We start from the raw sequence: 27,842 nt of genomic DNA on the forward strand, positions 1-27,842 counted from the left end.
AGTACAGATTAAAGTACATTTCACAACGAAACTGGGCATATAAATCACAAAGCCCTAGAACTACATAAAAACCCATCCACTCACCAGTTTTCTCAGATGTCCCAGAACCGATCACTGAAGTCGCTTCTGATCACCAATAAAAAGAACCTTCTTTTCAGCTGGCTTCTCTCTTCATTCAGCAGCAGCATTTCTGCCGGATGGGGACTCAAGCCAATTCTTCCTACAGTGGTTACCCATAGAATTGCCATCTTACTTTGCAAGCTGAATATCCTAGTTGGTTTATTCAATGTGCTGGTCATTCCTATAAAGATTTATATGGTTCTGAGTCTGGATATCTTTATGGCCAAACCACTTCTTTTTACATTTGGTTCTGACAATTCATCGTCATTTTTCTTGACTCTATTTTTTCTTGTTTTAGCTCACAATTCTTAAGTACTGTATATATGCTAGCTTATTTTTATATTTCTCCTTGCTTCCATAAAAAAACTTAGTTTTGTAGTGTCACTTGGTGATTGGGCATTATTGTGAGCTTTCACACGAGGTAGGCAAAATTTAAAAATGGCAACACTTTCATGGGATCACATGACAACACAAACTTGGCTATCCACCAATTTTAAAAAAAGTATATTCCTAGTTCAGTGGAAATTTGTCCTCTTCTATAAAGCCCATAGGTCAACTAAAGACCACTCCAAATTAATAGCCTGTGAACAAATTTCCAAATTTAATTACCGTACGATTTGGAGTATAAGACACACTTTTCCACCCCTAAAAGAGGGTGAAAATTTGAGTGCATTTTATACATAGAATGTAGCCCCTCCCAACCACCAGCCCCCACCCTTCGGCCATTTTCGGCCTCTGCGTATCGCATGCTGTTTTAGACCTGTTCCAGGCTGCGGGGATCGCCACAGCACATCACCACCTCCATGCCTCAGATTTTCAGCCTCCGCACGCCCCGTTTTTGGCCTACGCACATCGCGTTTTTGCGTGGTTCCAGGCAGTGGGGATTGGCGGTGGCAGCAGCAATCCCTGCCTTCTGGAACCACCCGAAAACACAATGCACAGAGGCCAAAAACAGGGCATGTGGAGGCTGAAAACGCGACACATGGAGGTCGAAAACACGACATGCAGAGAGCGATCTGTGGTGATGTGCTGTGGTGATCCTGCAGCCTGGAATGGGTCTAAAACGGAGCATTTGGAGGCCAAAAACATGAGGCACAAAGGCCAAAAATGCTATTCCGGGAGCCAGAGCCACCCGCCAATCAGCTGCTCATGCTGAATCAGGCTGCGATAACTTGCTGAAGCTGACCAGGCTGTTTGCTATTTGCTGCAAGGATGCTAGCCAGATGAATACCGATTGATGCTGGTAGGCAGAGGCAGATTTTTTTTTTCTTGTTTTCCTCCCCCAAAACTAATGTGCATCTTATACTCCGGAGCATTTTATACTCCGAAAAATATGGTACATTTCCCTAGTGCATTAAATGAGCCATTACTCATTATTTTTAAAAGTGCTACAACAGGTAAATGGGACACAATGCTTTTGGACTGCTAAATAGGTGGAGGTCACCGAGAATCAAATGATCTGCTCTTCAGCTATGCAGTTTACAGGTCAACTGGCCTAGATTTCTGTTTCTTTTTCCATTCCACTTCCACTGCCCTGCATCTTTCAGTTTCTCTCTAAGATTTCAGATGTTAGAAATAAAGGACGAATACTAGATAGATTCTGGGTAGATTAGGAAAATAAATCTCATGTTTTAAAATAAAGCAAATTCAGTGCCTTTTAATTTCAGAGTAGTAGGTTCTACTGAACTAGATGGGTGCTGGAGACATTTTGTTAGAGAACACACTTTGAATTATAGTACACATACGCATACACTGATTGTTCTGCCCCAGCTCCAGATTCCCGAGGATATTGAGACACACCAACGGTCCTTATCAAATTTATTAAGTAGCAAGAATAAACCAAAGTCCGGCAAAGGTTGGCAACCAGCCCAGAAAACAAGATATGATAAGACTTTTCCAAAAATGCTCTGATGATAGTTACAAGTTGTTTCCTGCAAGAAACTTACTAAAGGCGTGTGACTTAAATAGGCTAAGGGAGTGGCCAATTATCCTCAAACCTTACTCTCGAGGAGACCTCCTCCTCCTGAGTAGCCACTCCTGCCTTTTGGCAGCCCTGCGTGCTCAAGCATTGAGGAGAGGCTCCTCCACTTCACTTGAAGGAGCCTCTGGAGATTCTGAAGGCCCTGGCTGAGTCTCTGCCTCTGGCACCACATCCTCTTCAGCCTCCTCACTGTCCGACGCGAGCGCTGGCTGCACAGGCTGCTGGCACAACACACCAGCCTCGTTATTGGGATCAGCCACAATCCGCGCAGGCCGCTGGCGGGTCACAACAATGCTGGAGACATTTTGTTAGAGAACATACTTTGAATTATAGTACACATACGCACACACTGATTCATACGTTGCTCTTTTATTTTTAAACTTGTCTTTTTTTAAGATCTCAATAAATCAATATAGCTATGACTTCCTTAGTCTTCTTCCCCTTCCTCTGTACCGATTCACTCTGCTTTTGTATTTTATTTGCCTTAGATTCTCTCTATAACAAACCTGACTAGGTGGCTCAGTGGCTAAGACACTGAGCTTGTCAATCAGAAAGGTCGGTGGTTCGAATCCCTAGTACAGGTCTCCTGCGTGAGCAGGGGCTTGGACTACTGTGTTTCCCTGAAAATAAGACCCTGTCTTATATTTTTTTTGAACCCTAAAATAAGCGCTTGGCCTTATTGCCATGCGTTCAAAAGCCCAATTGGGCTTATTACCAGGGGATGTCTTATTTTGGGAGAAACGGGATAGATGACTTCCAAGGTCCCTTCCAACTCTGTTACCGTTAACAAACCACCTCAACATACTGTACTTACTTCTATGATAGCTCCATTTGTAATCAATCCACATTAATTCATCCCCATTCATTCTTGATTCTATTTTTTTCCTTGGTTTACTACTTTTGCTTCTGAGTATTCCATTTTACTGTATTCCATTTGCATAACTTTCAATTTGATGCTTCTGACATAGCTCTCACTTCGCTAAAACAAAGTGGTCTATGCTCTTATAGAGCGATTTTGCAAACTGTTATTCCTTACAACAGATACAACATATTACTTACCACTTTTCTATTAAGATGCCCACCCATCCATTTTCCATCTTTTCTAAACACCTAACTTTTATAAATTATTTGCCTTAATTTTTATTACTTAATTTAATTGATAAAATATATGGTCGCTAGGAGTTGAAAACAATTTGATAGCATGTAATCAATCATTCACTACACTACCTTGGTTTTTAAAGCATTAAGTTTGAAATTCATACTCTTTGTTCTATCATACAGTCTGTCATTTGCTGAAAATAATTTGGGTGCTAACCTCCCACCCACCCCCACCCCAATACATCCACTCTCTGTTTAACAAACTAATCCCCCTTGGACAATCACTCTTGATCTTCCTCTCTTCTCTAAAATACTCTTTCCAACATCTCCTCTTTTCTCATCCCAAATCAACTATCACTTTTATGCTTGCATCACAATTTTTATTATTTTATATAGCCGTCTGATTTCTACAGGGTTCATCCCCAAGCAAGACTCTTGCTTGAAAGCACATCCTCAAGCAATTTGTATTTCCTGGTTCTTTTGTGAATTTGGAATATTTGAATCCTTTGGGTGGCTTAAAATGAAAATCTAAGCCTTTTTTGCAATGGAAAAATGGTCTTCCATAATCCTTGTAAGCTATTCATGGATCCGTTTGGATGGAACGCTGGTTTTAAAATACATAAAATAGAACCGGGAATCCTCATATGAATACCACTTTCGCACTAAATCACCTAGCACGAAGAAGGAAGCAATTCCATCCCCACTTCTCGGCTGAATGGTACGTTCCGAATCAAAGTCGCTTCCCTCCCTCCCAAAGTGTTTGGTAAATTCCGAGCAGCGAGTCATATGAAGGAGCGGCTACCCCGGGTGGAAATCACGTGTCGGAGCAGCCTTTTTTTAACCTCCTGAGCTGCGGCGGCAGCAATTGGGTTTGGTCAGCTGGAAGGACGATGCGCGGCTGGGTCTTCGTAGCGGTGGTGGCCGCGACTTTGCTGGCCGTGGGAGCCCGGGATCCGGTGAGTTCCAAGGAGAGCTCCCCTCTTCCCTCTCCGCTTCTTAAGCCCTGGACCGGCTCTTCCTTCCTAAATAGTGAGAAGGGAGCTTAGTCTGTTGCGGTGCTGGAATGGGAAGCGGAGGGCGAAGGGGAAAGTCTCAAAAGCGTTGCCGTGTGAATTCGATTGGGGCAAGAGAAAAAAGGGGAAAGGGGCTTGTATTGGCTCGGCTCGGCCGTCCGGCTCCAGGATTGAAAGTAGGCGAAAGTTTCTGCGCTGTAAGAGTTTTTCTGTTGTTGCTGGTTGCTATGCATCGCGCATCAAAAATTAGGACATTTTAGGAGTTGAAGCAAACCTTGCAAGAACTAGAGTTGTTTTAAGAAGGAAAACACCAATGCATAAAAAAAAGAAAAGTCCAGAGATGCTAGGTTTGTTCCAGATTTACTCAAACTTAAGAAAGACCCAGTGAAATGGGGAAGATGCAGTTGATTGCAGTCATTACTTTCAAGGCGTCTGCTCTGATATAGCCAACTTTGGCCTGATAAAAAAAAAAGTATTTAGAATAGAATAGAATTCTTTATTGGCCAAGTGTGATTGGACACACAAGGAATTTGTCTTTGGTGCATGTGCTTTCAGTCTACCTAAGGAGAATAAAATACATTCATCAAGAATAAAAAGATACAACACTTAGTGGTAGTCAAGATTATATAGTTTATATAACTATAATTTATAAGGTTATATAGTTTAGTGTGAGTACATTAACACCAGGAGAGCCCAAGGCTTTGGATTAGATTGAAAAGTTGGGGGAAGTTCTGGAAAAAGACACTGGGGAAACTATTGCAATGTTGTGACCAGGAAAATAACACTGACCTGCCCTAGTCATAAATTGTGAGGAACTGAAAGCTCAACTGATGCTTTTTCTAGATAGGAAAGTAGGTAATAGTTCACCAAGTAATGGGTTCGTGTGAAAAAATGAGATCCCATTTTATAAGAGAGTTGGAGAAAACAAGCTTATTCCATACATTAGAGACAGAATAGAGCAGCTTGATGGTCCTTAAATAGGGTGTGGTAACATTTGCCTCCAGTGAAGATGGCCATTTCTTGTTTTTCCTGGTGAAGGAGTTGTAGATAAACAAATCTGAAGAATGTCAGAGAAGTTGAGAAAGGCTGTACTAAGAAGTCTTTAAAGTTTTATTCAAAAGATGGACCTTGTTAGTCAGATTGACTCCTTCCTAATTTTCAGTTAACTGGCAAAAAAGGATTGAGCTGAAGGAGAAACAAGTTTATAGTAACCACAAGCTTAGGTAGACAGTTTGCAGGTTGCTTCTCAGCCTTCAGAAATATTGAAGTATGAATGTATATAAATGCAAAACACTAGTGCAAGACACTCTTTTCAAAGACCAAATTAAACAGCATTTAGTAATAGAGTTCTACTCACCAACCTGAACAATTTGCCCATTAACTTCAATAACTATCCTCATATTCTAACAGATTTCACTTTAAACTTCCTGTTTTACTCAGTACTGCAGAGAAACTGAACATTGCTTTTCTGCTTCATTGCATGGTTGCAAGAGAGAACTCCCTTCACATGTATCTTGTTCATAAATACAGTATTTACTGGGATTATATGCCATAAACCAGGTTGGAACAGATTAGCTCTCATATCTTTTAAAAATGTTTATGGCTTTTTCCAATCCATGCTGGCAAAATTCAGCTGGGATTTTCGTCTTTTAGCTTTTTGTAGCTTTTTTCCCCTGACTTTGCTATCACATCTTAAATTATTCAGATGTCCAGTGCTTGTTCAGGTTCCTAATTGCATTTAAGCATTTATTTTTACCTTAATTTTATTTCTAAAGTTTTCATGAGCTATTTTACTTGTAGCCCATACAAGAACAAAGATATTCATTATTTGAATATTTTTTCTTCTATTTTATTTTTTACAATGCATACAATTTTTTTCTAATTATGTGAAAGTTCTAACATATTCAGAGAACAACAATTAAACTTGCAGTGGTTTTATGATTCATAAAATTCCTGTTTCTTTTATCTTTCTGTTAAAATTATCAGAATGGTTCTGGCAGTAACATTTTGGCTTGAAATACCAACATACCAATGGTCCATGTGGGGATATATGATGGCACTCCATGTGCCCTTTTTCAGGGATACGCAATTTTTTTTATTTTTTTTCCTGTTGTATATCCACAGATCAGGTGAATTGGGACAGTAGTGTAGTGAAGTTTTAATAAAGAATAGTTTAATGAAGAGTTTTGTGGCTTGTTTGCTTGTACGTGAGAACAGAGGACAAAGAATCATTTCTCAGTTCAGAAAGCAAACATAAAGTCTTCCCTACACATACCAAAGATATGCCACCTTAATATTTCACAAAACCAGAATATATAATTAGGAACAGGAAGAATCTGAGTAACTTCAGATTTAATGAGTTTTTACTTTTCTGGATGCATCTTTGATCTTGCTGCATTTATCTGTATATTTTAGAAATATGAAATTACCTTAATTAATAATTCATTTCCTTCCATGTTCTTATTTGAGATGCCTTTCTTTTATTTTGGCAACAAATACCTTCCAACATACTTAGAATATTACTTTATCTGCCTATTGTTTGCTTACCTGGCCTTTCTTTCTGTTTTATATTCATTAATACTTAATTTTTTGAATAAATATAATACAAAGTTTTGCTTACCTGTAAGGAATGACATATAAAAGATACATGAGCCATATATAAAATGATATACAATTAGAGATGCGACAAATTGCTTGTCTTTTAGAAAATAGATGCCTGTATAAACTACTTTTATACATATTAATCTACTAATATATTAATTTGTATTCAATACTTCTTGCATAGCTCTATCTTGGTCATCATCTCATTCCATGATGGTGGAAGACATAAGGTCCCCAGAAATGACAAGAACTGTGCATGCCAATTTTTAACTGGATCCCTTATAAGCCATACCTGCTGGAAATGAGAGGGGAGGAAAACAACTGGGACATTTCTTGACACAAAATAAATGCTACTTTACAGATGCACAACATTTTAAGGAAGAATGTACTGTACCACTATCTCCAGTTCTGTTTTTTTTCCCCTTTTTATGTTGTTACTCCTGCAATCTTGAAGCAACAACTGCTTTGTACTCTCTTTAATAAACATGTATGTTACCCTTGCCATATGAGATGCCCTGTTCACGCAGAGTTTCTCAACATTGTAAAATTCCCATCCTAATATATTCTTGGGTGCAGCACCGGAAACTAAATTTTTGCATTTCTGCTAATGAATATCATTGAAGTGGGTTATGGAATGGGAAGATTATTATACTACTATTTAACAGTGAGTTGCATAGAAAGTTGTACGTCACTGCTTTTCAGGTTTATTTAGCCTACAGAGACAAGATGCCCAGGGCTGGTTTTCTTTTCCCAAAAAAAACAAGATTCTTTCATGGGTATTTGATTTTATTTTTAAATGTTTACTGGGTTGCCTGAAAAAAAAATCCAAACCTGAACTGTTGTCATTGTTGTGTCAACAATTTTAGCTGCATAATCTAGTTGAGTGATACTTCTCAAGACCTATGATTTTGGCTTCTCCATGCATTTAGAGATGCACATGTTATCAGCAACAGAATATTTTTGTGAATGTGATCTACATAATATTGCATTTTTAAAAAACTTATACTGGTTGGTTCTAATTTCCACTGCCACATTTCTATATTTTTGTTAATGAAGTTAATGAATACATTGAATGAATTTAATGTACATTTGAGGAGGACAAATATTCTGACTAAATGCAGTCAAAGAGGAATGTATTTAATATGGGTCTTTGCTTAGCTTCATTCATGGAAAGTTATTATCTTGTCCTGCCAGCCCCCCTCTATGTGACATCAGGTTGTACTAAAACTTGGTAAACCAAGAAAAAATTCTGGGAGCTATTAGTAGGAAAGAAATTACACAAAGTAGAATCCCAGGATAAAAGGATAAATATATGCATCCCAGGATCCAATCTGAGTCTGTCACGGGGACCAAAGATTTATTCTTCCAAGCTTTTGTGCTGTGTTGGAGGCCCTCAAATTAGAACCTGTTTCTGTTTAACTGGCAGTAATTTAGATATATTGCCAAACCATGCATAAATTAGCCTTATTCTGTTTAACATAGTATCCTCTTAACATCATACCTTAAATACCCTATTGCTAGAGATTTTATATCATGGAAATGAAAGATCCTTAAGCCTGGAAAGGACTAGATTACTGGATAATCTAGATATCTAGACTAGATATGTTTATAGAAATTTCTAAATATCTAAATCTAAATAGCTTTTTGAATAACTGCAGTCCACTCAAAAAAAGCTTCACTACAATCTGCTATGATATTAAGGTGAACTCATTTTCTCACCTGTAAACTGAACTTGTATTCTCATCAATGCAACTTTGTGTTCTCACGTATACACTAATATAAACCTGTATGGAGCTAATTCATCAAGTCAACTCTTGTTAGGTAGGTCTGCTTCTTAATAAATTGAAATATTAAAGGCATATTTTATTTATACTTCATATTTGTTAACTGCCCATCTTTCTTGGAGAAGGACTTCTGGCAATTACTCTGACAAAACTGATACACTCACTTCTTACTGAGGTTGGGTCATAGAGATTCCAGATTTCACAATATTGAAAATTCCATGAATGTATATTTTTAACACAAATATTCAAAAACATAAACACTGATTTAGTAGGTACAAGCTAATTTATTAGGATAATCTTTAACGTGAGTAGCACTCTTGCAATAATTATTCTAACAAACCATAAAGTTGACATAAAATAATTCTAACACATTCCAAAAAGAAAGATTATTTTCTGATTTTATATTTTGTAATTTATATTAACTTTAGTTATGCCTAGTGTTAGGGAACACTAGTTAATTTTTCAGAGAATTCTAGGACAAGTTAATGATTCTAGTTTTAGAAAAAAAAAATACCAAAACCTATTGTTTAAACAAGAAGAAACTGCTGGCTCCAGAAGATTTGTACTTCTACATTTATTTTACTAGTTAGCAAATGATTGTGGTAGTTGTACTGCATAATATTTGGGAAGCTATAATTGTTTAAACCAATTATTAGTCTCCAAACCAGATAAATTGAAAGCTCTCCCTAATTTATAACCAAAATAGTTTGTTTCTAGTCCTCCCTTCAACTACTAAAGGTCAGAAAGGAAAACTTTCAGAACTTCAGATTCTCCAGTGTCTACATTAGTAGTTGTTTCAATGGCGTGTCTGAATTAGTCCACCATATCATACAGTAAAAAGCTTCCCAACTTTATAACTTCTAATACAATATGCATTACTGTATTTAATGGCTTATGCACCAACCAGAGGCAGCTTTTCAACACAAAGTAAAATACGCTGATGGCTACATGACTTAATTCTTGCACTGTGTGTAGGATTGAACCTTCACTTCCTTTTTTCCTATTGCAACAGGAGAAAGTACAAGGACTCTGTAAATGTTTTGTATTTCACTTATATAAAAAAAGCGTCTTCTTAAAAAGGCTTTTATTTTATTTCCAGTTTGCTGAAGATTGCAAAATACATGAATATCCTCCAGAGGGACCAACGTATGTAACTTACTAACAACTGTTCTGATATTTGCAGATGCAAAGAGAATCTGGTTTAATTAGATAGGAATTTTGAATTGTTTGTACTGTATCAAAATTATACTACAAAAAAAATATACTACAAATTATAATACAAAGAAAATTAGGATCATCTTGTATTGCATAATAAACATACCTGATAAAGGTAGTCCTTGACTTACGACCAGTTGCTTAGCAATTGTTTGATGTTCCAACAGCCCCTCCTCTCCCCCCCCCAGATCATGTGGTCATGTTTCGGATTCTTGGGAACCGGCATGTGTTCGTGGCTGTTTGCAGAGTCCTGTGGTAATGTGTCCACACCTTACAATGTTTTTGGCCAGAAACTGGTGTTTCTTTTCGGTTTCTGGCAAAAAATGTCCAACGAATTTACTTAATGACTCTGGTGATTCACTTAGACACTCTAAAAAAGGGTAAAAATCGGACATGATCACATGGTGACCCACATAACAACACAACTTACAACTGTACTTCTATATATCCGGAAAACATGATGGTGGGGTTATAGAGTAGTTCTTGTTAATTCTCTTTAGAAATAATAAAAAGTTTCTCAAGTAAGACAGAAAACAATATTTGCCTGTTTCAATAAATATTAGGGAAATGACTCCAAATTTCATATAAGATGCACCTGTCTTAAATATTGGTGAATTAAAACAGGACAGCTAAAATAATTAGGACAATAGTGTAAGAAATAATAGATTGGAAATTAGCAGTAATAATTATATATTACAGTTTCATTCAGAAATTTATGGAAATTCACTGTTTTTCAGGTTTAAAGGAACAATTCCTGAATATGTCATAAATCTTGACCTACCACCAAGTGAGAGATGGGTCCAGGTGGTACGTGACAAAAAAAATGAGGTAAGGAATATCACAGAAAGAATAAAGTATCTTTGTCTTCTCTGAGAGAGTTACGATTTAATTAATTTGAATTACCATGACTTATCCATAATATTAAAAATGACCCCCAAAATTAGGGGAAAAGCAATGTTTTTGCACATTGAAGTCAAACCATTTGATAAATTGGCAGTTAGGATCAGTCATCTACAGTATCCTCCATTTTGGTCCAGTCAAGAGCCTGTAAGCTAGTGATACTGGATATTCACTATATCTGCAGGTAATCCAGTGGGAACAATTATAAAGGTGTCTGTCTTCCTCAGTTATCCAGAGTAACATTGTAACATATGTAATTGGAATCCAAATGAATTTCCTGAGTAGTTGGTTTTGCAGAATGAGAGTCTGCAAGTGGGAAGAAGTTTCTAAAGTTGACCCCATCACAATGTGACAAAAGAGGCATTATGAGTAAGGATGACCAGGTAGGAGCAATATGGGTGCCTTCCTACATCAACCCTTGCACCCTCACTCCAGATTGAAATGAGGCAGAGAAGGAGTGAATAGATTCCCACTTCAAAGCTTCTTTACTTACACAAAGTGAAGGTTCAAAGTGCCTCAGCAGTTTTGTAAATTGTACATTATTTATTGCACTTATTTATAACGTTTGATATATTTCCATTTAATTGGCTCTTGCATTCCATTCTGCTAACATAGGTTAATCCCATGTCTTTTCTTACACTCTTATAGTTAAAGCTTGTAATGAAGATTATTAAAGATATTGTATTGACATTCATCCATAATGAGAAATTTGTAGCATCTATGGAGTCAAAAATAGTGAGTATATTTTCTATGTTTCATTTGGGGAAGAAATTGAACCAAGTGTAACATTCTAGCTACTACTTATGAATGAAAGACCATGCCTGTAGATGGAGACTTATTAATAATTATATATGTGACCTGTTTAAGAATATAATCTCAACCAGTAAGTATAGTGTCTCTTCCTCCCAAAATAAGACTACTTTTCCAAGAAATCTTAATTATTTTTAATCGGCACAGTAAATTTTCCATACTGCATCAGAGTACAAGTCTCATTAGCAACCCAAATTTGCTAATTCTTGCTTGGAACATAAAAGAATAATCCAGTCTGAATATCTATTGGCGCATTATACCAACTAACAATAGTGGTACCAGGTTTCATTCTTCATTGGCCAACCTAGAGTAGCCAAACAGAGTAGTCTGGGCATGTTCTATACAACAAAGTGGATCTTTTTCTAACTGAGGCACAAAACTGAAACTTATTTATGGACAATTCCATTGATGAACTGTACATGCACAGTTGCACTCCAAAAAGAGGGTTTTTTGTAGAGGTAACAGGAAGATAGATGTAAAAAAAAATGTGGAAAAAAATAAAATAACTGAAAACATTTTTTCGTATTCCATAAACTTTATATACCTGAAAATTTTAATGTCATTCAGTGTTCCAATATTTTAATATGGGTTCCCCTATTGGATTCTCCTGCTTCTATTGGTTTCAGTACAACTTACTCTGGAATTTATTTATTTATTTTTATTTTATTTATTTCGTCAAGCATGTATTTGATAACAGATGCAAGTATAAACATAAGTATGAATACATGAAATGGATATGAATAAAAGGAAACATTAGGACAGAGACAGTAGGCACGCTGGTGCGCTTAAACACGTCCCTTACAGTTAAGACAATTAATTAGACAATTAGACAAAAACTAGGCAATTAGAAGGAATTGTCTAGTTGTTTCATTTTAAAACATGAGATTTAATTATTTGATGATCTCATCCATTATTACTACTGTACTCCCAGCATGTGCAATGTTATGGGAGTTAACATAATAATGGGGGTGATTAAAAAAGCAATAGCACTTAGACTTGTATAACGCTTCACAGTGCTTTACGTGGTTTCCAGAAAATCAGCATATCCCCCACCCCTCCCCAACCATACAGGTCCTCATTTTACCAATCTTGAAAGATGGAAGACTGAGTCAACCTTGAGCCGATCAGGATTGAAGGAATCAAACCCTTGGCAATGTGAGCAGAGTTAGCCTGCAATACTGCATTCTCTTCCATTTTCCTACTGTGGCATTTTCTCTTGAAACAGAAGTGAAGGCTCTTACTAAAGCAGTGCAATATGCTTTAGTATGCAATTATTTTACTTTATAAAATAATACTTTATTGTTGGTTTGAGATGGTCTTCAACTGACTTGCTGGATTCAAAGAAAAAGACAAAACCATGTGGAATGTAGAACTTTCAGCAGTTTTTGTTTCCTTAGAAATAAAGTGTTCTCATATTTCTTTGGTTGACTTGTCCTTGAAAGTCCATAGCCAAATGACTGTCTTCGTTGTCTTCAATAGGAGTTTTATTTTTCCTGTTCTTTATCATCCTTATGTGAACATTTTTCAGAGATTCAGACATTGCAGTCAATGAAATAACAATAAAAGAAGGATTGTATTGGAGTTAATAATTTTTCAGCAATTTCAGCTATTCTGAAATACAAGTGTTAGTCTTTTTCTTTCAAAAGAGAGCGAGAGAGAATAATTGCAGTACTTCTACCAATGAATGAAATTAAATTATATGAATGGTTCCTCAGATTTTATTATACTGGAATAGGCTATCTTTCCATGAGTGGCAGCTGTGCTTAACTTTCAAAATGATCCAAGAGCTGCAGTAGACAAGCAGAAATACATTAGAGTGGAAGAAGGTTACAGATATGGCAAGGGATAGTATTTTTTGTAATGTTTGGTGAGTGGATTGAGAAGGGAATCATTGGTTTGTGTTAAATGTATTTTAGCTTAAAGTACAATGTTTATATTTCTTGCCTGAACCTGTGAGAAAAGACGTGTGTAATCTTATCAGTAGAATAGCAGCTGCAGAAAATGATGTTCAGGAGCCATAAGTTGTCTACTGCATATTACCCTGAATGAAATAATTAGTGCTTAAAAAAGAAAGTTGATTTTTTTTTTTAGCATACATCGTTATAATTTGCCAAATCTAATTCATGGTTTCCTTTTAGGGTTGGTTATGCTCTACCCTTCCCTATCCTTTCAATGAAGAAATAAAAGGCATTGCTTCTGCTATTGATGCTCCTTTAGGTAATTTCCATATTCCTGTAATATTTGACTTTCAAGTACAGAGGTCTTCAAACTTGGCAGCTTTAAGACTTGTGAACTTCAACTCCCAGAATTCTCCAGCCTTTCCATAGCATAGCTGGCTGGAGAATTCTAGGAGTTGAAGTCCACAAGTCTTAAAGCTGCCAAGTTTGAAGACCTCTGCTCAAATATACTGCTCAAAAAACTAAAGGGAACACAAGCAGAAGACATCCGAGATCTGAATGAAGAAATGGCCTTATTAAATACTTTGTTCTTTACATACAGTAGTTTATACACTGCTCAAACAACTAAAGGGAACACGAAACTACTGTATGTAACGAACAAAGTATTTAATCAGGCTATTTCATTCATTCAGATCTCGGATGTCTTCTGCTTGTTTTCCCTTTATTTTTTTGAGCAGTGTATATAGGTTCCTTTGTTGCCTCATTTTAGCTATTCCATTAGCTAAAGTTCTGTGCTGAGGTTCCAGTAAGGGCATGGAACTTCAGTGCCCAGGTGTACAATCTGCATGTACTAGAAAATAGAAAATAAGCATAAAACCAGATAAATAATTCAGCAGAAGAAATGCTAAATCCATTAATTACTTCCATTAAATGTCAGTCAACAAACACTGAGTGGAATCTCAAGTGTGCATTATATTTTCTATAATTTTCATGCAAGAAGCATAATGTTTAAAGCAAGATTTAACTTCATGTATTGGTATATCTGATCTCCTTTATTCTATAACCTTTTTCCTTGTTTTTCAGAAATTGCAAAATGGGGTATTATGTAATTCAGAAAGGCATGCTAGCTCTAGAAAGGCATGCTAGACAATTTATGAACAAGTGCAAATTAGACTTAACATAAGATAAGAAAGCTCATAAATTCTTTTATAAGCAGCTAAATACCGTGTGAGATAGCATCTTTTGTAGCGTCTAATGATTCTCAAAATAAGAGAAAGGAGTGACATAAATTTCTAGTATGCCTTTTCAACATTTTTGATAGTATATAAGTTATTTTTTGTTATTATTTTGCTACCTGTAATCTGGAGTCACCTGGCATTAGTGTTGCCAGATTATATTTCTTGCTTTGGTTTGTACACATTGTCTATATATTTTATTGACAATTCAATATTCTCTGCTTCTGCTCTCCTATTATGTAGGTGATGTTGTTGTGTTCAACATCTTCTATGAGATCTTCACGGTGTGCACATCCATAATAGCTGAAGACAAAACAGGTAGGCAATGCATAGCTATTGTGATTCATTTGAGAATGCAATCCCAAAACATGTGGAGCACCACTTGAAACACTATCGGCATTGACAAAATCACAACCAGTCGTTTGCAAAAGGCACCATATTTTTTTCAGTGCCATTGTAACTTCAAACATTCACTAAATGGATAGTTGTAATTTGAGAAATACTGTACTAAGGCAAGAAGGCCTGGTACTGTTCCTAGGCCTAAGGCCCAAAGGGTGTGAAGGGCCTCATCTCTTGGTTGTGTTGACAACCATCAATAGTGATATCTCCCTCAGCAGCTATTTATTTTAATTTTTGTATTTATGAGGAGAATTTGTTTTTAACTTACTTTATAATATTGTTTACTGCCCCCAGAATTATTTGTTGAAATTGTTGGCCATCAAAATTGAATAAATAAATAATGATTAAACATCTTTTCTCTTCAAATTTGTTTTGCTTTGTTTTCCTTTTCAATCAGGAAAGCTATACCATGCTAGAAATCTTGATTTTGGACTGTTTCTTGGGTATGTAATAGCTGCAAGATTATTATACTTCTTTCTGAATGTTAGTATTATTTGTGTCTTCAGCATAGTGATGTTTTCCATTTTTCTTTAAGGCCATATCTTATTGCAATTACTTGACAATGCATATTAAATCTTCCATTTACATATGAACTGAAATTGAGGGTTAGTTTATATTTTAGGCCCTACATAGTACCTAGAATTTGATATCTAATAGCAAAAATATCAGTGCAAGTATTTGCAATTTCAAGGATGCTAAAAACAAGGGTAATCAATTTATACATCTACTTAATGCTGGGTATAAAATTGGAAGGCCATCATAGTTTTTACAGTATATCCTGCTTGCATATGTATGGTTTTTTTAATGCATTGTCATCCTGTTTTGTTTTGATCTTAATAATTGACAAGGTACTAGGGAGTCCTGATCTTTCTTAAAGAGTTAGCTGAAGCTTTATGTTCTTCACAGCATAGAATTTTAAGATTTACTGCTTGGAGTAAAATTCAGTGGGTGTTAATGAAAAACAAGACTGAATGGGATGAGGAGGCTGACAATGTATGCAAACCTTTCTATTAACTATTAAGACAGATGTTACACCTGACTAGTGGAGAAAAGAAAGTGACACACATGCTATATAGTAATTTTTTGACCAACGGGACAAGTTGTTGAATATATTATATTGATATAAACCCATTCAAAATATGATGGTTAGATGGTTAGCTCACAGATGATGCTTAAAGTGACATATTAAGACTATATAGGTTCAAATCCTAATTCAGGCATGAAGATAATTGGTTATGTAGACCAATCACAATCTCCCAGTTCGGTTAGGAGAAAATTGTACCTTGGATCCTCTACCAGTAACTTTGAATGCACTATTTATGAATCAAGGAACTTTAGAAGAAAGATTATTCTGTGATATTTCCAAATTAAGATTTATAGATTAGCCTATTGTGAAGTTTGTCTAGAGTTGATACTATATCCCTGGTTCTCCTAAAAAAACACAGAGTGAAGCCATAAAATATTGACTGATCTAGATCTTGAGATTTAGCCCTTGACCAGAAAGAAGAAAACTCCAATTTTCATAGCTATCACCAAAAGGTGAAACTCAGATGTTATATAGTGAGCAGCACATAGATTACTAAATAATTAGGTTTTTCTGTTCAATGAAGCTGCTAGAAAGGACTCCATTTAGTTTTGAATATATATTTATTTCTTATATTTAATTGTCTTTCTCCCTTGTAGGTGGGATGTACAAAATAGTTCCTGGTATACAACGCAGAAGCTGAAGCCATTAATGGTATCATTGGATTTTCAGAAAAACAATAAAACAGTATTTAAATCTGCAAATTTTGCTGGCTATGTGGGAATGGTATCTGGAATTAAACAAGTAAGTGTCCATTTATCGATCTATCGATCTATATACTGTAAATGGCATTCTGATCTTAATACTACAGAAAGATCATAATTTATTACTCTCAACCTGAACATATTTAAACTCAGATTGGCAGGTGTCCAGTTTTTCTTTTTTGTGACTAACAGCCAAAGCCTTCCACAACTTGCAAAGCATAAAGTGTGCAAACTTTTACTATCTGCTCTTATTTTGCCTGTTTATTTATTGCAACATATATAAAAATCAATAATTTTACCTTTCATGCTTGAGTTCTGCAAATGTAACAGAGCAAATCAGACCAAATATTACATGACTGGAGAGATGAAGAGATTAATTTTGGCCTAAAACTTTCTTGGGTTGCATTTTTTGTTACATTCATGAAGTGTATTTATTTGACAGATAGATTGACTAAGAAATGAAATTTGTATCCTCCAAATTTCTACAATCCTGGCTGCCACTGGAAGTGCTTCATGCACAGGTCTGAGGAGAAAACAAAATAGGCACACTTAACTTAAATGTTCTACAAATATATTTGCTACAGCTTGATGTTCTACAGTTGGGCAGTGAGATGGAAAAATGGTTCAATTGTTGAATATTCCTCTAAATGTCAGGCTTCCTCCAAATTCATTTTTCTTATTGAATCAGAAACCCCCTTCCCTGTTCTGAGGAATTATTTACATGAGTATTTTTGAAAGAAACTGTTCTGTCCCCCCTCCTCACACAGGCAAACATAATACCAAGCATGCCTGCCAATATTTTATTAGGTAAACAGATTAGAATTCTTGGCAGACCAAGGTTTTGGCAGCAAACTGCTGAATGCCTGCCAAGACCATTTCCACTCCCATAAAGTAGAAGAGGACTTATCTTCAGTCCGTTCCAGGAACAACAAATTATCCACGAGACAAGAGTTTAGTCAATGTTCAGTCCAAAATATATCCAAACCGAATTTCAGAGATCACGATGTGATTTGCAGGGTTTTACTTTGTCCGTCACAAAGCCTGAAGTGCAATCCCACCCACTTTTATTCCTGGTGGGGCGTGGCTCCGTGACTCAGCTCAATCTCTGGCCCTTCCACGCCTCTTACGTTGCTGCGCATGCTTCTCCCTCCGACGCTGCCTGGGATCAAGCCAGGATTCATCCTCCTCAATTCCTATCAATTGGTGCTCTGATATGCCTTTCTCCTGGCACATCCCAGGCTGTTCCTCCTGGCCTTCGGATGGAACCTGAGGCATTGCCAGAAAGGAGGGTCCTGGAGAGGGAGGCCTTGTCAGTTCCTCCCAATCACCTTCTGAGTCCTCTTCCTCTGTTAGGACAGGCTTGGGAGTCGGGGTCACAACAGAAACATGAAATTTTCAATTTCTCTCTTTTCTCTTCTCTGGTAATCATGTCTTGTTTAGCTGGTGTAACAAATCTCAGGATAGTTGACAGTGAGTTTATTTATTTATTTATTTATTTATTTATTTATTGGTTCGATTTATATGCTGCCCTTTTCCGGAGACTCAGGGCAGCTTACAATGCGTTAAGTAATAGACTTCATACTTTTGTATATACCTGCTTAGTAGGGTTTTCGGCCCTCCCTAAGCGGTGTTCTTTTTTATACAAAGTCAGCTTATTCCAGTTAATGGCACAATCATTTTGCAGCCCCTGTGAAGGCACTGTGAGGCTCAAGCATCTGACTGTCCTCTGTCGTGAGAATTTCTAACTGGGTTCACAGTTTATTGCTTCAAGTTTATTGATGGTTTGGGATTGGCACATTCTTTGAACTGTGAACTTGTAAACAATGGCTTTGGGTTTTGTGCAGATCCAGTATTAAACAAGGCATGATTGGATTAACACGTTAATTGTGTTAATCCAGTGATGCTCTTGCACACAAACATATAATAAATATATTAAGGCATAATTTGCTTATTTAAGCAACCCTCATTGTCTGAGTTCTGCAGCTTGATAAATCAAACTGGTTTACAATTCATGGAGGTTGGCGTCACAAACAAGCATCTACAGTATGATTTAATCCATTGTGTGAAAAGCTATGTACACAAGCATGGTGAACTGTGGTTTGCTTGTGCCTTATTGCATAATTTATAATTCATTGGGTTTGTGCATCATTGCAAGTCAGAACTCATTGCTTATGGTCACAAGGATGGATTCAACATTTTATGCCATATAAAAGGATCACACAATCATTTAAAGCAGGGGTGCCCAACCTTGGCAGTTTTAAGATTTGTGGTCTTTAACTCCCAGAATTGGCGCTTGTCAATTCTGGGAGTTAAAGCTGGGGAATTCTGGGAGTTTAAGTCCTCAAGTCTTAAAGTTATTGAGGTTGGACACCCCTGATTTAAAGTGATTTATTAAAGGAATCATAGTGTATGTAAATAGTAGAGCCCAAAGCTCTGTAATGGGAAGTCTGCTAGTCATATTGGACTCCTTTATGGAAGAATCTTTATTAGATATGATAATATTGGAAATGAATTTACTTTATTCAAGTAACAGTTGCATTCATTGGCTTCTGTTTTAGGGGATTTTTACATTAACCATGAATGAGAGATTCAGTCTTGATGGAGGTTACATTGGTGAGTATCCCTAATGAACTGTTCTTGTCTAAAGAGAAAATATCAAGAGAGTGTCATTTTATTAAAAGATGAATCCTAAATCCCTCAGATTATCAATTATGTCTGATGTCAGGATTGAAGAGAAATAGCATTAAGTTAAGATGCAAAAGACGAGGTGTAATTGAATAGAATTAATGCTCTGAATCTTTTACAGGAGTCTTTGAGTGGCTTATTGGCAAGAGAGATGGTTGGTGGATGAGTTTTCTCACCAGAGCTGTGTTGGAAAACAGCACAAGGTAACGTCAGATGCTTAAGCAGTTCAAGATAATTAATCGTTTTGTAACTGCTGTAAAGTCCTTTCCTTTCCTTTCCTTTCCTTTCCTTTCCTTTCCTTTCCTTCTTTCCTTTCCTTTCCTTTCCTTTCCTTTCCTTTCCTTTCCTTTCCTTTCCTTTCCTTTCCTTTCCTTTCCTTTCCTTTCCTTTCCCTGCCTGCACTCTTTTCCATTTCTTTTATTTTTAAATTTCATTCTGTACAATTTCATGCTTATTTTTTATTTATGTGAAAATCTTTTATAAAAATTATTCAAAAGTTGCTTAGGCAGTTAGGCAGCAGATGTGACTATATATTAGTTTTGCAACTAATACAGTTTTTTTACATTTCTGTAAAGTTCTTGTTAATTGTGTATTTTTATCATCAGCTTTTATTGAAAAATTGGGTCAGGCACACAAGACAAGTTGTGAATCATTTTGCTTATGTAGATAATGATTGATTATTAACAAATTTTTGTCAACTCCTAGAAACCATATAAATAGATTTTCTCCATGATAGTCTATCTCTAACTGTAATCTTTCAGATTGCATTCAACAGCATTGTAGTAAAATCCATCAAGCTTGCTGCTAGTCTTCCTATCATGTTTCCCCGAAAATAAGACCCTGTCTTATATTTTTTTGAACCCTGAAATAAGCGCTTGGCCTTATTGCCATGCACTCAAAAGCCCAATTGGGCTTATTATCAGGGGCTGTCTTATTTTGGGGAAAACAGGGTAGAGTTCTCTTTCTTCCCATCTTTTCAAGCATTAGCAAATGCTTGAAGCATTCTCCAAAAAGCTAGGTTTTCACATGTGTCCAAAGTAGGATAATTTGATAGTTCAGTCACTTTGATAAATTTATTTTAATTCTAAGACTAGTTGTTCTACCTGTTGTCATATAAAATTCTACCTTTACATATAATTTTATTGTGCTTGACTTTTATTGCTAGAGCTTACAGATCTTTTGAATGTTTGCCTATCAAGGTTGAGTAATCAACATAGCACAGGTTATTAAAGTTTGTCAATTTTAAAACTACATTCTTCTTCATCTTCCAATCCAGCTCCCCTTAATAAATATTCAGTACAATGGTACCTCAGTACTCATCATTAATTGGTTCCAGGAGGTGCGATGAGTACCAAAAATGATGAGTACCAAACAAATTTTTTCCATAAGGAATAATGTAGTGAGTCATAAGGCAGCCGACGCTGACAACTTTTGCATTGAGTACGCAACAACGATGAGTATCAGGACAAAATTTTTTCGTCAAAATATGTTGAGTACCAAATTCAATAAATTTCAAAGCAGTTGAGTACAAAGGTGCCACTGTATATAGTTGGATGAAAAAGGGGAAAGTTAAATTCCTTTGCCAACTTGGAGCCAGTCTTTCTTTTTTTTAATTTGTTTTATTGAATTTTTACAATTAAACAATCATTATTCAACTCTTGTGCATGACTGTGACCATTTACATATCATCACACTAGTATTCACCTATACTCTATATATTTTTACTAAATCTATATTCTATTATTTTCCTTTTTTTCTATTTTTGAACCAATTATACCATTTCTCACATATTACATAAAAATCCGAGTCCATCAATTCTTTAAATTCAAATGTCATTTTGTCCATCTTGGCACAATCCAATATCTTCAGAGGGTATATTTGAGCTTCTCCAACATTGTGCAAAGACCAATCTTGCCGCAGTTGTCATGTGTAGAATAATATATGTTGGTATTTCCTTTTCATTACAATTCTGGTGTGTATTCTATCTGGAAGCCTCTTACTTCTTGTATCCAACTATGTATTTTCATCCAATATTTTTTTGTTTCGGAGCATAACCACCATGTATGAAAGAAGGTACCTTGCTTTTGTCCACATTTCCAACAATTGGGATTTACCCCAATGATGCCCTTGAAGTGATGTCCCGGTGCCTGGAGGCCGTGCGGATCTGGATGGGGAGAAACAGACTCAGGCTCAACCCATCCAAGACCGAGTGGCTGTGGTTTCCGACATCCCGATATAGTCAGTTGGCGCCATCACTGACTATTGGGGGCGAGTCATTGGCCTCCACGGAGAGGGTTCGCAACTTGGGTGTCCTCCTGGACTCACGGCTGTCTTTAGAAGAGCATATGACGGCCGTGGCCAGGGGGACTTTTTATCAGGTCCGCCTGATTCACCAGTTGCGTCCCTTTCTGGATCGGGACTCGTTAAATACGGTCACTCATGCTCTTGTTACTTCCCGCTTGGACTACTGCAATGCTCTCTACATGGGGCTCCCCTTGAGGAGCACCCGGAGGCTCCAGCTGGTCCAGAATGCAGCCGCGCGGGTGGTTATGGGAGCGACGTGGCGCTCCCATGTGACCCCCCTCCTGCGCGAGCTGCACTGGCTCCCGGTGGTCTTCCGGGTGCGCTTCAAGGTTTTGGTCACCACCTTTAGAGCGCTCCATGGCATCGGACCGGGGTATCTACGAGACCGCCTTCTGCTACCAATAGCCTCTCACCGACCAGTACGCTCCCATAGAGAGGGGCTCCTCAGGGTGCCGTCGGCCAAACAGTGTCGACTGGCGGCCCCCAGGGGGAGAGCCTTCTCTGTGGGGGCACCTACCATCTGGAACGAGCTCCCCCCAGAGATACGGAAGATCCCGGACCTGCGCACGTTTCGCCGTGCTCTCAAAACCTTTCTATTTCAGCAAGCTGGCCTGGCCTAACTCCCCTCTTTTAAATTCTTAAATTTTAAATTTTTTAATTCGTGATTTTATAAATTGGGTGTTTTAATCTGTGTTTTGGCCGAAATATTTAATAATTTTAAGGGATTTTTAATATTTGTATTGTCTGTATTTTATCTTGGCTGTTCACCGCCCTGAGTCCTTCGGGAGTAGGGCGGTATAGAAATTTGATTAATAAATAAATAATAAATAAATAAATTTGGATATATTTTTGCCAATCTAGAAGGAGCCAGATACCAATGGTAAAGCATTTTATATTGATTTTCTTTATATTTTGCTGACCTGGTTAGTTTATAATTTGTATTCCAAATTCCTTTGGCAACGTGGAACCAGTCTGTTTCATTATGCTCTGTCTGAATTGTGGTTTCCTGACCTGTATATACTGTTAAGTTTCTTGTGAGAACAATAAGATGCTCTGGGATTCCAATTTTTCTGAGCATATTCCACGACTTGATTTGAATAACACAGTAAAAGGCCTTTTTATAGTCAATGAACCACATTGCATCTTCTTTTTCATATTCTTTGGCTTTCTCAATTATCTTACATGCATCAGCAATGATAACTTGTGTTCTTTAGCCTGAACCAGTTTGGACATCTGAAACCTCTTTTTCAATGAAGGACTATAATCAGATGATCCTAAGCATTGATGTATTTTTAGGACAATAGTGAATACAGCTGACTGATCTTCATTGCTGCCTCTGAATAGCAATATAATTGTTTATCATAAAGGAAGGGAAGAATAGGAAAAATCATCTTTCCCATTATTTAATTGGAAGAATAGGAAAAATCATCTTTCCCATTTAATTGGCAGTCGAAGAGCCACATTAGAGGCACACTAGGTCATAGGAACTCTAGTAGTAGATGGACTAGAGGAAGTGTTATCAAGAGAATCTACTGTTGGTATCCCTTGTGGCTTTCCTAGCATCAATTGCCATGGTTCTAATCCTTAAATTAGCCATCCTGTAACTATATCCTTCAGATACATTCTTAGAACTGACACTGAGAATGGCTGATATTTCTGGGAGATACCAAGTTTGGTAAAGCTATTTGAAAGTTTTTCAGTATCTCTTTGATTCTTGCCTGTTTACTTAGGAATAATAAAATGCACCTTATCTTTTTCCGTTCTTTGTCTTTTGCAGTAGAACAATGTCTCCATCCATCCATTTATTTATTCTTATATATTACTCTGTATGGTACATTCCCAAACTGGTCAGAGGTTATTTGATCCTTGGGTATAGACATCTCTTCTCTCCCCACCGCCCCAAATCATGCCACTGAAACTTACAAATACTAATGACTTTTGGTAATCACTGAGATAACTTTTTCTCAAAAATTTTTGCTGAGAAAACCAAGAGAAGGCCCATTAAATACCCCCTTTCATAGTCTTATGACTGCTGAAAATAATAGGGTGGGAGGATGGGTAGCACACACAGCCGCCACAAACATAGTTCCTATTCTTGCTGTATACAAGGCATTTTGAAAGGCCGCCTTTTGGTTATAATGTGCATGTCACGCCTGCTCCCTGTAATCATTGCATTGTTTCTCTTGTTGCATATAGTTATGAAGATGCAAAGGATAAATTGGCCAACACAAAGCTGCTGGCTCCAGCTTACTTCATACTAGGAGGAAACAAATCGGACGAGGGTTGCATTATTACACGTTCTCGAAGTGCTGCTTTAAACATTAAGAAGTAAGTATGGTCACTAAGGAAAATATCACTGTTGCCTATAATAGCATGTGTTAAAACAGCCGTGTTGATACTTACAATGCAATAAAGGTGGTTTTAGCCAGTTTTTGCATTTGTTTTCAATCTCATTACATCAGCTGTGCTTTATTAGCTTTAACAGTTTTCTTTTTAAAAAAGAAATGTTTCTAAATTTATGAGAGATCTGTTTGGGATGCACTTTTAAGAAATAGCTTGAATTTAGCTGCTAATGTTTTAGAAATATTGGATCATAACTTTGGTAATATTTATCTTTTATTTCAAGTTTGGATGTAAAGAACGGCAACTGGTTTGTCGTAGAAACCAATTATGATCCCTGGAAGGCTCCACTTATCATAGATGACCGGAGGCACCCTGCAATGAATTGCTTGAATAAAACAGGTCAAGAGGTAATGCTGTGTAATATGAAATATAATTATGCAGAGAATTAAATCTATTAATTTGATTCTCTTATGCAAGGGGGTGGAACAAGATGTAACTTAGAAGCACCATTAAAAGAACAGCTGAAATTTGTAAGTTGTTCCATATAGTCAACAAATGTAGCCCAACATAACCATGGTTGAGATTTCATATTTGCACTAAATCAAAATATGGCTTTTATTTTACTTATAGATCATAGTTTATAGTCCACAGTTCAATCCCAAAATACATATGTTTTCTTTTAGTTTGTTTTAGGGCAGTAAACTAGTTTTAAACTATAGTTTGTTACCTTATTGACTGGAATTATAATTTAATGGCAATGCATGATTTATGAGTTTCTGACATGTTTTTGTGGAATGGCTGAACTTCTGAAACACGCAAGGGACAAAAGGGTGGGTTAGAAAGGAAAGGAAATTTCAATAAACCACAAATTTAACTAGCCATGTCTATCTTGTATTAGGCATGGCTAGTTCTTGTCTTGTTTAACAAATAATTAGCCTCCTCTACAAATGCAAACAATATGGTTAATGGAAATAACTTTAATTCTAAAATTCAGCTAAAATACTTTGACACAATAAACTAAACTAGTCACAAGCCTAGAGTTATTTGTTTTAATTCTACAGCTGGCAGGGTAGCAACATCTCAAAGCAAATTCTTGACTCTACCTATGATGCAAGTCATTTAGAATGGGACACTTGTTGCTGAGATCGGAGATTGGTTAATGGTATTCTGTTCTACAGCTGCGCTAAAGATTAAAACAGAACTTTTAATTTTTGGTGTCAAACTTTACTCTTCCTTCCCTACCAGAAAATCGCATTATCAGGTTTATACAACGTTCTCTCCACAAAGCCTATCCTCAACAAGGTAACTCTTCTTTATTTTACTTTTATTTATACCTCACCTTTATTTTTTTATAAACAAGTCCAGGTGAGGAATATATCTAATAGTCCTCGTCATATTTTCCCCACAACAACTCTGTGAGGTGGGTTAGGCTGAGGGAGAGTGATTGGCCCAAAGTCACCCACACCCTGGCTAAGGTGGGGAGGGGGGGACTAGAACTCACTGTCTCCCAGTTGCTATCTTGGTTCCTTAGCAAAATTGGCTGTCTAAACTTATAACTCCTTGTTTGATGCATCCTAAAAGAATTACATTTATTCTTGTCCGTCTGCCTTTGAATTGTTCCATTTGCTTTTAAACTAAATATTGTTTTGAGCATTTGAGAGAGAGAGAGAGAGAGGAGAGAGAGGGAGGGAGGGAGGGAGGGAGGGGGAGAGAGAGAGAGAGAGAGAGAGAGTGAAGAATCACATTGATTTGGGTCATTGATTGTCACTAAATGTCACAAGGATAAATCAATAAAAGGGACCTGTAAGTTTTAAAATTTTCTCCAGCTGCAGTTTGTGTTCTTTGCCTTGACAGCTGTGTAACTCATGTTCATGCGTGCCTGCAGCCAAAGATCACTATATTCCATATTGACAATATCTTTGAAATGATGCAAAATCACTTTTTTTTTTCACCATAGTTCTACTTCTTGCAAAGATACAAATGCCACAAATCTAGTTGGGTTTATTGTTCAGTTGAATAATTGCTTTTGATTATTTTTTTTTGTGACATAATGGATGTTATTTGCTTAGAATAGTCATCTAGCACATGATCTGTTTTTTGAATTTGTGTAAGCTTATGTAACAGCAAGCAAATCTTCATAGTTTTTCTCAAGATTTTAACTCCAAGTGGTTCTAGCCTAGGGACACGATTTCCTTTTATAAAGTAAAAACTAGACATTAAACTTGATTGTGACTATAAACAACAGTGCCATGAAAGCATAGTTAAATCGGGGCTTTGTTGTATTGTGACAAATCAGGTATATATCCATTTAATATTTTGCTTATCTTACTAACAGACATATGATAAATCACAGCAGCCCTAATGTAGCAAAAGCATTGAAACGAAAGGGTTGTTGTTTTGAAAAGCATTTGCTTTTATCATATTGGCAAACTGACATTTTTATATGAAACTTTCCCCCTTATTTAGTTGACAGTCTCAACCACACTTTTAGAAGTTTCTGAAGGCCAAATAGAGACTTATCTGAGGGATTGTCCAGACCCCTGCAGTCCCTGGTGAGGGCCATGCAGCCTGCAGAATGCAACTCATGGAAGAGGATCCCATGCTGGGTGAACAATGGCAGATGTTTTCCATTGCCAGGAACCTCTTCATCTTCAGTGTGTCTCCAGAGAAACCTGGATTTAAGTGCTTGCAATTCAACCAGCAAAATTAACTCAAGTCTGCTTTCCAAATGTATACTTTTTCATTGTATGAACCTTAAACAGGGTTTGGGGCTTCTGCTTCTTCCTCCTTAACATCAGTTGATCCTTAGGTACAGTGTTACTAGAGAATTTCTTAAGGCAATATCTTATTGCAGTTTACCCTATGTATCTTTACTCAGGAGTTAAGGCCCATTGTATTTGGTATGCAAGGTGTGCTTTAGGCAGGTGTGTGTGGGATACAGTTTTAGGAGATGAGTTTGAACTGGTATTGTCCAATCCTTTGAAAAAACTCAAGTGTTTGCCGCCTTCTTTGGCTGCCACCTACTTTGGTACATCAGTGTACCAAATGTTCTGGAGTTCTTACCTCCCTGTGCACCTGCAGACTTCCACCTTCTTCCAGGAGAGAGCCATGAGAAAACCCAGCCCTGCCTCAGAGGAAGAGCATGGCACTCCTTTCCGGTTAGCAAACATGCCTGGAGCTTTCCAAGGTGTTGCCTCTGACATTCTTCAAAGATTCCCAGTTAGTCCTGCACCTATGATGGTTTTTCATCTTCAGCCACAAGTTTTAAACCATATCTTAAAGTAATAATTATGAGTGAAGCCATGTTGCTGTTTTCCATAAAATGTAATTGACTAAGATAGCAGATGAGTAGGAGTTTTTGGGCAGTCTGGTGAGGCCACCCACACCCTCTGCTCTCTCTCTCACTGCAGTGTGACCTCCAGTTGGATAAGTAGAGTAGAAAGAGTGTCAGGTTGAGGCATATCAGTAAGTACAGCGTGGTGGGTTCCAGTGCACTGTCTCAAGACTTGGTATATTTTTAGTGGTACTACTTGCTAAAATATAGAGCCACCATCCCAGGATCACAACAAACTGAATGTTTCAGTTCTGTTAATTGGAATTAAAAATGTTAACATTAATATGTACTTGATAATTTTGCAATTAAAAAAATAAATTACATCGTGTCTTGT

General features: G+C 36.9%; 1 protein-coding gene across 1 annotated transcript; it reads left to right on the top strand.

The window, feature by feature from the left end:
- Nucleotides 1-4,064: 4,064 nt before the first annotated feature.
- ASAH1 (N-acylsphingosine amidohydrolase 1) lies at nucleotides 4,065-27,831 on the top strand. The gene is made up of 14 exons (XM_070948166.1): nucleotides 4,065-4,155; nucleotides 9,697-9,743; nucleotides 10,550-10,640; nucleotides 11,361-11,447; nucleotides 13,661-13,739; nucleotides 14,899-14,973; nucleotides 15,452-15,497; nucleotides 16,738-16,882; nucleotides 19,401-19,455; nucleotides 19,649-19,730; nucleotides 24,028-24,159; nucleotides 24,458-24,581; nucleotides 25,420-25,476; nucleotides 26,641-27,831. The coding sequence occupies exons 1-14, from the start codon at nucleotides 4,090-4,092 to the stop codon at nucleotides 26,728-26,730; spliced, it is 1,176 nt and encodes a 391-aa protein (XP_070804267.1). The 5' UTR covers nucleotides 4,065-4,089; the 3' UTR covers nucleotides 26,731-27,831.
- The last annotated feature ends 11 nt before the right edge of the window (nucleotides 27,832-27,842 follow it).

Source organism: Pituophis catenifer, unplaced genomic scaffold (genome assembly GCF_029215685.1).
Source record: "Pituophis catenifer annectens isolate HBS135680 unplaced genomic scaffold, rPitCat1.0.hap2 SCAF_8, whole genome shotgun sequence".
NCBI lineage: Eukaryota > Metazoa > Chordata > Lepidosauria > Squamata > Colubridae > Pituophis > Pituophis catenifer.

Excerpts from the sequence above, each read along its gene's own strand:
- ASAH1 (XM_070948166.1), top strand. The coding sequence starts at position 4,090 with ATGCGCGGCTGGGTCTTCGTAGCGGTGGTGGCCGCGACTTTGCTGGCC. Across the intron at positions 4,156-9,696 it reads CCGTGGGAGCCCGGGATCCG|TTTGCTGAAGATTGCAAAAT; the intron begins GTGAGTTCCAAG and ends TTTTATTTCCAG. Across the intron at positions 16,883-19,400 it reads TGGTATCTGGAATTAAACAA|GGGATTTTTACATTAACCAT; the intron begins GTAAGTGTCCAT and ends CTTCTGTTTTAG.